This window comes from Homalodisca vitripennis, chromosome 6 (assembly GCF_021130785.1).
Source record: "Homalodisca vitripennis isolate AUS2020 chromosome 6, UT_GWSS_2.1, whole genome shotgun sequence".
NCBI lineage: Eukaryota > Metazoa > Arthropoda > Insecta > Hemiptera > Cicadellidae > Homalodisca > Homalodisca vitripennis.
Window position 1 is genome coordinate 30,856,662 of NC_060212.1, and position 12,783 is coordinate 30,869,444.

Here is a 12,783-nt window from a genome sequence, read left to right on the forward strand (position 1 = left end):
ATAGTTTAGTTGCAAATTATTGGAAATATTTTTTTCATTGCCACAATATTGTGAATTACAAAAATGAGATCAAACAAAAGCTAAAAAAAATGAATCACAATTTCTATTATTACTCGTGTCTACTCTTACAACTTGATTCTTAATCTCTCTTCCACCAATTTAGTGACGTAATTTATAATAGATTCCTTTTGACTTTCCTTCTGACTTGCGCTGCTCTCTTACGTAATTATTTCTTCTCTTTTAGTTAATGTTTCGTTAAGAATTATAAATTAAATAAAGCCATCAATGATTTTATATATCAAAGACAAAACTATTTTTATAAAAAAATGCAAATTATTATTTAGTGTACAAATTATAGTGGCAGAAAAATAAGTCGGTGACAAGTTGGTAATGTCACGTGTTTTCACAGTACAGTACGAAACGTGTACATTTGCAACGTAGAAAGGAATGTATATCAGATATACAAGTGAAAAAGATGATGTTTTAAAGGAGATACCTTGCGTTTTTCTCCTTTATATTTTGACTAAACTATTTTTTTTACATTAAAAATACAGATTTCCCTGAGTATCTTATATTTGGCAAATCCATAAATCTTTCTAGGTATTTCAAGACAAAACAAGTAAACATGAATAATTACTTCAGACAGTATATATAATAAGCTGATTTTACCAAGTAACAACAGTGGTGAAATCAAAATGTGAAACAATGTCAAATGTCAAACAAATCATCAAATGTCAAACAATGGTGAAGTTAGAATGTTGAAGATGGAGCTTGTATTGGCTACTGTTAACTTATTTACTTTCAAACACATAAACCAATATTTAAAACTTTTACAAAAATAAAAGTTTTGAATATTGATTTATGTGTTTGAATGTAAATAAGTGGTGAAGTTAGTTGTATGATGCACCACGCCAACACTTTCCTTATATTGGTTTTCGTCTTCCAGGAAAAATATTGAATTGAATAAAGCATAACATTAAATAGTAAATTTATAATAAACTTATATGACATATTCATTGAATTGAATGTATAGAACGAATATTAATGTTTTTTTTAATAGAGTTTACAAAAGTTAAGGTATCAAGTCCGATCCGATAGGAATACCTGAACTAATTATAAAACATTCTGCACAACATTTACTGAACTTTTGGCTATTGAATAAGGCTATAAAACATTATAATTATATAGCAAAACTAGCCTATTTATGCTTGAAATTATGAGTTAATTGCATCCAAACAACCTTCTCGAAACTTTCTTAGGAAAGAGATGGGTTACTAGTAACTAATTTACAACAAAAATACATAAATCTCAAAATTTGTGTACTATACCATCAACACAAATTGTCTCATATTAGATACAATTGTTAATTAGATTTTATTTATTCTCTTAGTTTAAGTGTAGAAAAGAGAATAAATAGTCACAAATCTCCCAATCAGAGTCAAAATGGGTAATGGAAATTGTTAAAAAAAAATTTATATTACCTTACTTTCTTACTTTCTAGTTAAGTTTTTAGGTGATTTTAAAATAATTGTTGCTTGTTTGGGAGCAATAACTGTGATAAATCTACAAAAGATTTCAAGTTCAAAGAGGAGATGTCCTCTTTGGATAAAGCACATGGGACAATGACCCTTCTACAGATATGTTATACAGTCATGGCCAGTAATATAAACCATCTAGATCTTGTTTATTATGTAACGACTGACTCATCATGTTACTCCAGCTGTATCGTCAGACATGTGATTTTATTCCTTATTTTCCAACGGTAAACCAGTTTACACATGATAATATAATCTACAAACAAAACATATTGATTTTGATATGTATTTCTATATAATTATTTTGTACATTATTTTATCATTATTTTCCAACCAATCAACATTAAATTTTATACTCTTATAGAAAATTAAGTAAGAAACTAGAATACCTATGTTGTTTTCCACAGTAAAATTACTTTTGTTCTTATAATAAACTACCAGTAAAAAGACACAACAGAGACGGTGAAATATTTTTTTATAAATGTTATACCTAATAAAATTATTATTAAGTAGTGTTATATTGTAAACAATTTTGTTATGGAACATATGAAAAAAGTTATGTGCATATTGTTAATGTTGAACTTATAATATTTTTACAAAATGTTTGCATTTTTACTTTTGTCTTCTTCAGTACACCCTTCAGAAAAAAGCAGTCACTTCAAAAGTATAATTACACAAATTTTCATTGTACTAAAAGAGGTAAACTGGACCGGTAACACGGCATAGTAGTGGTAATTATTGGGGATGTGTGCCTGTACGTATTCCCTACATAAATTAATTAGGTTAACTTAGGAGGAAGGTATGGATGATAGGAAGCATTGTAAAAGTAGGTAGCGGATAAGAGTAATCCTAGAGGTAAGATGGTTCTCTAACTAGTTCACAGACTTGATTCCCTGAAGACCAATCAAAATTTTTAAATGGGCATTGAACCGTTTTTCCATAAAATATCCTTTATTAAAATGACATTTTCATCATAGAAAAGAGCTTCCTCTCAAAAAATGAAACAATTATTTCACAATACTTATGGTTTTAAAAATTAACAAATACACCTTATGTCGAAGGGTGATTTTCGAAGACAATCCAATAATACATGTCTCATTGAGGTTAGTTGGACCAATGGGCAGTGCTCACTAATGTTGCTCTACAGGATGTAACTGAAATACACTGACAAACTTCACGAGCTTGTTCCCAGGGTCAAAACAAATCAAAAAGTTCCTATAAATGCATGTCCTAAAATGCATATTTTTCCATCTGTCTGTCTATTTGGTTTTTTACTTTAACATTTATTCCTAAACAACCATTAAAGGTAGAAAGTAAAAATTTTTCAACATATGCTAAATTAGTAAAGATCGCCAATTTAAAAAAATTGAAAATTTTTAGTCAACAAAATTCAAAACAGTGGCTTGTTAAAACCTTTGATGATGAACTACTTCCTGTATAAAAATGTACTGGGATCAAAACATTTTATTAATTCTAAAGCAAACGGTACCTCATTTACTGAAATCGTTCCTGAGATAAACAAGTTGTGGCATTTTATGAGATACTTTTATAGGAACTTGTTGGTTTGTTTTGACCCTAGGAACAGTCTCCTGAAGTTTGTTGGTGTATTTCAGTTACACCCTTTTATATCTGGTTAATGGAAATTTCTAGGTCTGACTGTAGAATCACAATTTAAACTGTGTTCTAGAGAGACTTTTGTGATGATTTTTACTTCAATTTCTAAGGTCTAGATGTTTGGTAGAAATTGAAGGATGTTGACAGTTTACATCATCCTCTGATTGTAGTTCTACAGTTTATTTTCTGCTTTTCTTTATTGCAACCTAATATGCAGTTATACCGTACTGTTTATTTTTTACTTTTCTTTGTTGCAATCTAATGGTTTGAATGTTCATTTAAGTTGTGAAGATTGACTTGAAAAACCCAAGCTTTACACCTGGCAAGAAGAATTACGAGTGGGTGATAAAATGTCTGTCACAACATTGTGATCTCCAGATGGACTTCCTTGTCTCCTGGGAGCCTCCTAGTAAGTATTTTTTGGTTATGTTATGGGGAAGGTATAAAATATATAATTTGTTACTTTAGTACAGTGTAAGAGAAACAAGTAAGTAGTAAAGGAAAGGATTAATTATTAGGCAATGGTTTTCGCAATGCTGACCTTTTTCACTTCACCCAACTTGGTGAATAAAATGCCTGACATCATGCATCTTTGGTGTCATCCTACTGTAGCCACTAAAACTCATATGCTTGCCTCGAAGAACTCTACCATGATCTCCTTAAGCAAGTCAGGACCAAACCCGTCACAAACTGCTCTGTCACGTTGAGATTTCTTGACAAGTGATTGAGCGTCACCGCAACCGTAATTAGTTGTGACAAGCCCCCTATAATATTAGTGGTGGGTGTGTTATGAACACCATGGAGCTTAACGTATCAAAATCCCAAGTGATTACGTTTAAACGTGGATCCTCTGATCATGTTTTAACTACCAAATTAATGGTATTAGTTTGAAAAGGGTGAACACAGTAATGACCTTGGCGTGATTTTAAGACCATCTCATAGCCCTCTAAAGACATTTACTTTCCATCTCTGCTTGAGCAAGCTTTCTTCTTGGATTCCTCATGAGGTTTTCAAGAGATTTTATATCTCCTCAGTTATCTTCCTTGGAGTGATTTTGACACCATCTCTTAGCCCTCTAGGACGTTTACTTCCCATCTCTGCCAGAGCAAACTCTCTCCTTGGATTCATCATGATATTTGCAAGATACTTTCGATCTCCTCAGCCTTCCTGTATGTGGCCTCTGTTTATTCTGTACTTCAATATCGTCATGTCACCAAAATGGCCACATTGAAATGATAAATAAGATACAAGTCCGTTTCATGAGGATGCTGGGAGCGAAATTGGGATTTTATTTTCTCAGTACCTCTGTGGTTTCTGGAGAACTTCAGTTTATTCTTCAACCTTTACATCTTAGAGGTAAGTGCCTGGATCTAACTGTACTCATCAAGTTTGTTGAAGGGATTCTGGATTGCCTTGATTTACTGAGAAGCACTGCATTGGTGGTTCCTTGCAGCAGCCATTCAATGACTATCTTCCGTATGATTCAAACCAACTTACTATGCATATGGACAATCTATGGAATAGCTTATAACTTTGTCCCCAGAATATTTGTGCTTATATAGAATACTACTCAAGAATAGCAGGTGTATGTTGGAGAACATATAATATTTATAAAAATATAATATTTAATACTTATAAAGATTTCTTAATATCATCTCCAATTTATTGAATAGACATTTTGTATGGATAATGTTTTAGTATAAATATTGTAAAAACTGCATGCAAGCTGTAAAATATTAGAAAATTACATTAACATGTTGCTTTAGGCTGGAAATTGATATAACAAATATGTCATAATTATCATCGTAAGATTTTAGATTAATGAAACAAAAAAATTGCCAACGCAATTAAAATCTTGAGATTGTTACCTTACTGTGAAGCCTTACTGAGAAATTTTCAGCCAAAAATGTAAAACAAAACTAGTAGGATCCATAATAAACATCTGCAGATGACTAAAGTAGAAGTAGCTTTATTGTGATTGGCTGAAACTTAACCAATCATCAATCAATTTGATTAATCAACGGTTGATTTGGCTTCTTTATCACAAGCTGCCAAGTTGTTTTTATAATCTGATGGTGTCTTTAAGTTGAAGTTTATTTCCCTGATATTTTCGAAGGATTTTCATGTTATCCTTGGATAATAGTATTGCATTTTTGCAAAGATAGCATTAGATTATCGAAAATTCAATCTACATGTGATTAAGAAGCCATATTGATCTCTGATTAGTCAGCTTGATCAGTGTGATTGGTTAAGCTTTTCAGTAAATTCCAGTTAAACACCAACCCCTTTACTCACCTGAAGATCTGCATTTTACTGGTCCTACCAGTTTTGGTTTAACATTTGTTGACTTGGCTCTCCACACTGAGACCAAAATACCTCAAGATTTTAATTAATTGTGTTAGCAATGCTGTGTAATCCTTCAAATTCATTCCCATTTCCTGTTTAAAATATAACATATATGTCTTATACAAGTAATGTTTAAAATTGGAAAAAGTAATAATTTAAAATATTTTTTAGTTACAATAACATGTTAATGTCAATAATTTTTAAAACACTATCTGTATACTTTTTGTGACCACAAATTCTTTTTGTCAAATCATAGACAAAATGTCAGATGCTTAATTTTAGAACAATTATGTTCTATTTATTGTGATCTACATACATTGCTTTACGTTTCATAATTAATAATTTTAAGCCAAAACTAAATTGTAAAAAGTAATAATGAGCTTAACGAGAAGAAATAAAAAAAAACTATTTACTTTGTCAGCCATGCCTTTTCAGACTTTAACATATCAAAAGAAGCTCTCTCTGTGTACGTTTAAATCTTAGTTGTGTAGTGGTCATGAATTGGTGTTATCATTCGTGTTTCACTTCCAAAGTCTCGATGTACAAATCTGATCTCTATCTTGCAGATGCGACTAAAGAAGGCTTGGTCTGCCCATCGTCAGTAGCTGCTTATCTGAGTAAGCTAGGCTACAATGTCTCTGTTTGCTCACCACAGTTGTGTAGCAGTCGCAGGTATGGTGTTGAACTGCCAGATTGGAACACGTTAGAACACGATGAACTGCTGGAGTGGTTGGGCGCAGTAGCTGTAGGCGTGGACATGAGGTTTGTATCTTTTTCAGCATTCATTTTGAGCAATGTATTTGAAAATCAATTTTTTAAAAGGAAAATTAGTGGTCTAAGAACAATATGAATGGAAGAAGAGTAATTTATGAATGAAGCCATGTTACTTGCTGAGATTTACAATATCGTAGCTTAGCATTGGTTTTAATCGAAATGGTAACCAAGAGAAGTCTTACACTTTTACATGGAATTTGAACCAAAGAGATTCTGGTCTTTGATGTGTTGACTTTTTATTGGCAAAGTCCTTCCCTTCATTACTCCTCCACTTACTTTTACATCTGCACAAGGCTGTTTATTTGTAGAAGAGCTTTGACTTGACTATAAGATCTTATATATATTTTCAGTGAAATAGTCTTTAGGACCGAGAGGGTTAATGTAATGTTATATGTTACTTTGAATTTTAGTCAGTCTTAGAAAGCAGCAAAAATCATTTTGGGATCCAAAGGTGACCTGCCCTTCCAAGAAAAGCATTAGGTATTCAAATTAATAACTGAACACAATGCAATAAAAGAATCTGACAAAAACAATGGTCCGGGATGTCATTGGACACAGTGAATAATAGTTTAAAAGGAGAGGAATACTTCGTTTTTAATATAATATTGGGGGCGGACTACTGCCAATCAAGTTAAAAGAGATCCTTCACTTTTCCCATCGTACAGGGTGTTCGGTAAAAGTGTTCGAATACTTTGGGATTTTGTTTCACTCATAAAAATGAGCAAAAAAGTTCATATTATGATGGTATGTTCTAAAACCATTACTTTTCCGTCTATCTGTACAAGGTTTGAGTTAAAAAAAAAAAAATTATATCTTTTGAACCAATAAAGTTATGAGAAGTGTATTGACCTTTGGTAGACCTTAATGGAAATAAAATATTAACAAAATCCTTTTACCCTTTCCAAAACGGCAGACATAGGTCGTTTTTGAGTTATTTTGATGGAATAATTAAAATTCATTTTGAAGGTGACAGGATGTTTCTGACATTTACCATTGTTCAGTGATACAAAATTCATGTTAGTAACAAATTGAAATTAGGCTGCATTAGTTGCCAATAATGAAAAAACAACTAAAAGGAAAACCTACAGAACGGAAACAGAATAGAGAGCACAAACATCAATGCACAGCCACAGTATGGTTTTCAGAAGTTCAATTACACTTAACCAATAATAGAGAAAGTTATCCCGTTCCCTAATTTGTTGTCCTCTTGGTTTTTCTGTGAAAGCTTCCAATTGGTATTGGGCACCGGTCAGATTTTCAGTTGTCAGAGGTTACTGGAAGCAGATATATTGTTAATTGTGTTTTTTTTTAATTTAGCTCATAATAATTAGTGTTACACAGAACGTAGCCATGACGGGAAAGGTTGGTTCAATGTGAATGTTAAGATTAGCTTTATTTTACGTTCTGTTTAGTGCAGCGTCTGACAGTGTCACAGACTTGACTCTTGGAATCTGGAGTTAATGTTGATCCAAAACTTGTTGGTGACGCAGATGTTCAAAACGATCTCTATACATTGTTTTGGACATCAAAAAAACCTAGTGTACAAAAGAGGTCTGTAGTTTACCCGGCAGTCTGAAGAGGTTGTTCTGCCGTGATTGTGTCTAATACATCGTAGTGCACCTTATGAGACAATGATAACACTTCTTTATGTAGATTGTACTGGGAAGCTGCTGAGAAACCTAGAGAGCTCTTTTACAGTGTACATGTTGAAATACTGTAAATGCAAAGAGTAAGTTTTGAACATTGTTGCTGCCTCTCATTGAATCTCTTCAGACGGATGTGGATTCCAGATTCCAGGAGACTCTGACATTGTCAGATTTATAACGATGCACTAAGCGGAAGGTGAAATGAAGCTAACCTTAAAATTGGAATTGATATTAGTTTTATTAATTGTGTATTTTAGAGATAATTTGCATGTAGCCGAACTACGAGGGTAAATCGGAAAGTAAGGTCCGTTTTTTTATTTAAAAAAAAACCACAACAGATTTTTTCAAAAAATTTGTTTTATTTGATTCCTGACATCAATCACTATTTTTCTACATAATTTCCAATTTTGTTCAAACACTTATCATAACGATCTACAAGTTTTTGAATCCTGGTGTCATAGAAGTCGGCCGCCTGCGACGATAACCAGTCTTGTTAACCACTTTAACCGGTGACGTCGAGTGACGCCACTCCATTGACTGGCGTTTTGTTTCTGGGGTTATGTGGGAAACCCATGTCTCGTCACCCGTCACAATGTGGTCTAAAAGGTTATCACCTTCCTGATGATATTGGATCAAAAATTCAAGAGCAATACCCATTCTTCTTTTTTTGTGTTCCTCAGTAAGCAGCCTGGGAACCCCACGTGAGCAAAATTTGCGAAAATCCATAATTTCAGAAACAATTTTAAACAATGTGCTCACGTTTGGAAATTCTATTGCTAATGAAGAAACAGTGAATCGCAGATCTTCACGAATGTTTTCATCAACAGCTTTCACCAAATCTTCGGTGATCACTGACGGCCGACCAGATCGTGGTTCGTCATGGACATTTTCCCGTCCATCTTTAAAAGCTCTCACCCACTTCCGCACTTTGCTGCCACTCATTGCATTTGGACCGTACACTTCATTTATCTGTCGATGAATATCCGCTGCTGAAACGTTCTTTGCTGTCAAAAACCGTATCACAGACCGTATTTCACAGTCGGCGGGACGTTCAATAGTTTTAAACATTTTAAAAAGCCACAGAAAACAGCAGACTACAACGATTTCACTGCAAATGGCGTCGTTCTGCGTGCAATGCATGCCGGGAGTCAGGGCGCATGCGCATTTCGCTGCTCGCTTACTGTTAGTCTGGTTAACGCGAATCGGACCTTACTTTCCGAATTACCCTCGTAAAAATGTTTATTGTGATTACTGGGTTATGTGTGTGAGATCATCTTGGTTTGACTTGTTCATCTGAACCTGTGGTTATTTGTTAGTGGTATTATATATCGCTTAAGTAAAAATCCTGCCACCTTCACAAACCATGCATAGAAATTTGTGAGTACACTTTTGAGTGCTTTGTTGTGTAGTTGCAAACTTTTGCTGTGTTGGAGCCAAAGTTTTAAAGCGAGAAGTGAAACTTTGTCATGTTGGTACTTTCGTGTTGTAGCCGAGAGGATGCAGAAGGTCAGTACCTCTCTTCGTACCGCGGGACAAACGAAGCCGCGGGAGAGAGTCAAGTGGCAGTACTTAACTTTAGTGGTTTTTTCACCCCAACTCGTATACAACGGCTCCACAGTGTCTTCAGGTAAGAATTTTGTTCATATAAGTCTTAAATCAATAAGGGTGTATTAACAGTCAGTAGTCATAGCATAATACTTGGTACCCTTTTCGAGATTCCTTACTAATTTTTAGTCTAGCAATAGTAAGGCTTTGGCACTTGCTTTAATCCTTCTCGTATCTTTTTTTCCCATGTAATTTTTATAATCCTTAGATTTCCAACAATTTTTTTTTTTTAATTTTTCATCTGCACCTTTGAAATTTTAATATGCTGATATAAATGATCACTATATGACCAAATTTAAAATTAACAATTTGACTAGTAATCCCGAATTCGGGAGCTCAGCCACCTGTAATGGCAGTAAACAGATTTCATAATAATGTTTCTTGATGAAATACCTCCCACCAGAATATATATGATCTAGTGGAATGGATAAGGAACACTTTCAAGTAGTTTCTGTCATTTCCACTAGATCACAATTTATTACTCTTTGTTTATTTCTTTTAGTAACAATTTACCGCCATATGACAGTGTTCAAATCACAAACCAATCAAACCGCAAAACTTTCAAACAACGGCTGATTGTATATCCTTATACAAATATTTTGAAGTGCAGCAAAAAGGGAGACAGTGTTTGTACTAGTTTTGATGTTGCATATATTAATATTTTGTCCAATATTGCAGTTTTTTTATCAATCTAGGAATGAAATATTTTTTGAAAATATTCAAATTTACATCATAACATTCATAAGCATTTAACATTTGTCAAGATTGGTGAGGTTATTTCTGGCCAGCGGCACGCACCGAGTCAATAAAGTCAAGGGCATCCAGCATGCCCTGACAACCTATCTGTGTGGCATGTTAGTACTTGCCCTTACTGTTTCTTTTATCATGAGATATTTGTAGCTCTCTCAAATATTTATAATTGTTTATATCTTACTAATCTGTACCGTCTCGAGGGATGTTTTTGTTCATCACCATCAGTGTGGCATTAAGGTGCTGCCACAGACTGCACTGATGGCTGGAGTCATTACTGTCATCCCTTTAAACTACTACGATGTTCCTTTTTATGAGGTTTATAATTTTCTGGGCTTTCAGAAACAACAGCTACAGCGTGCTGTAAAAGGGTGGTCTTAGTTAACCAGAAAGTACTAAAAACATTATAATCTAGATACTAAAATGTCCAAAAATGATGGACGGATACGCAAGTTCAGAAGTACTAAACACTGAATTTAAAAAGTATTCATCATTACATTGTACTCCAGTAGTGTTACAGCTTTGTAACATATAATGATGGCAAATGGCCAAAATCCTAGTATACTTTCATTGTATTGTAATCATTTGATCAACAGACTAGAATTATTAGATGGAATAGTTCCCCAAGTCACTTAACTTTGCGTTGTGTAGTGAGTATGTGAAGAAACGCAAGGACTTGCCGTACGCTGCGATGCACGTGCAGGGGTTCTCCGACACCCCCGTGTCATGGTTGCTGCAAGAACATGTCTACCGGACAGATGGACACAACCAGTACTCTCTGGTGCTGAGATCTGATCTCTCCTACCTTCTGTTCACAACTGTCACCTCTCCCAAGAAGATCAAAATGAAAATTAGTTGATTTTTTGTTGTGTTCATCCAATAAAACAAATTATTTTTAATTGCAGATTTTGGTTTTCTCCCCTCCTACCCTTAGTCATTACAATAAGTTTGTGTTCAGTTTTTATGAGTGGGAATCATAATATTACAATTTTCTAACATTTGTATGATTAACACGTTCATGACGACGTGTACCCCATTGGGTACACGCGATCTTTCACAACTGCTGTCATGTACTCAAATGGGTCCTTTTGTAAAGTGCGTCGTGCGCCCAATTAGGTACATGTTGCATGCATTTCCTTATTGCGTTTTTATTGTTTGTCTGTCTTGGTGGTTTAAATTTGATCCGACGCTTAAATAAATACCTCAGACTGTCTACCTCATTGGGCGCACAATTGCTTAACTTTTAAGGTAAATTAATGTTTTAGGTACCCCTTGGGGTACACAGAGAAAAATTGTAAAAACATATGGCCAACTATTGAAAAATTCGACGGTAAATAAAACAGTCTGGAAAAAAGCCGTCGTCATGAACGTGTTAACTTTTTTTGACACAAACTTAAATTACTTGATAATATTATGATCTAATGCAACCAATGTAATTGATTGTTTTTTAATCTGAGGGCATAAAGCCTTCTAATTGGCTAGAACCTGTGAATTAATCGAGCCTATATACATTAAATTGGCAGACCAACCAATCAGTCAACTATCAGTCGGGATTAGGCCGCTTTGGTTGCCAATTCTGAAAAATGAACTAAAATAGATAACCAAAAGTATCAAACAGATTAGATATTTGTAATAAACCGAAGTGGAGTCATAGCATGGTTTTAAGAAGTTCATCTAGCATGAACCAATGATAAAGGTTTTCCTTCCTTTTTCTGCCGTGATGATTGCCAATTATACTGTTGGCCCCTGGTCAGAGATAGATGGTTGGTCGGAGAGTGCAGACCTATTGTGACCTGTATTCTATAGTTCAGTTTTAATAATTAGTGTTGTGTTTTGTTTGTTATTAAGTGCATGTTTTAGAGTTACTTAGTGAAGTTGACGCACAACATGGTGGTTGTGATTCCTGACTTACGCGTGTCACAATGCTCTGGTTAGATTTGTTTATTTTAACCTAGTTTGTAATTATGTGTTAAGTTAGTTATTTACCTGAAGAAGATATCAGATTGCAGATCTCGAAACGTAGTGTTACTGATTTTTTGTATCACTGAATGATGGCAAATGTCCTGAAAAATCCTGTTTCCTTCACAATCCTTCCATCGCCATAAACAATTTTCAAAAATAAAGTAATTGTAAAAATAAATTATAAGAATCTTTTGATCTCTTGTCAGTGTTGTATGTATGTAAATTGCTGTAGTATAATTTGTGGAGAAAATATACATAATATTGACACTGGATCGAAAATAACAAAGTACAGGGTGCGGCAAAACAAACAGTGCAGTTGTGATGGGCTTCTACATCCGCTGTGGTGGGGGTAGGAGCCGGGGAGGGGGCTCACTGCATTCGGTCACTCACCCCGTTTTCAGTCGTAGCAATGGTTTGGAGCGGAGAGCATCGCGGCTTTGCCGTTCGCACGGTTTTTGAAAGTGGCCGTTCTTACATCACGACTCAACGAGCGTTCCGAGTGCACTTTAACATTCCGCGTAATGATCCCGTTCCACATCGCAATGTTATTG

General features: G+C 34.4%; 1 protein-coding gene across 1 annotated transcript in view; it reads left to right on the forward strand.

The window, feature by feature from the left end:
• LOC124364185 (ribonuclease P protein subunit p40-like) overlaps positions 1-11,169 on the forward strand; it is a 30,684-nt gene extending 19,515 nt beyond the window's left edge. The window contains exons 4-7 of the mRNA XM_046819474.1: positions 3,433-3,558; positions 6,062-6,257; positions 9,405-9,542; positions 10,922-11,169. Coding sequence (XP_046675430.1) covers positions 3,433-3,558; positions 6,062-6,257; positions 9,405-9,542; positions 10,922-11,129 — 668 coding nt within the window. The 3' untranslated portion in view covers positions 11,130-11,169. The remainder of the gene's footprint in view (positions 1-3,432; positions 3,559-6,061; positions 6,258-9,404; positions 9,543-10,921) is intronic.
• The last annotated feature ends 1,614 nt before the right edge of the window (positions 11,170-12,783 follow it).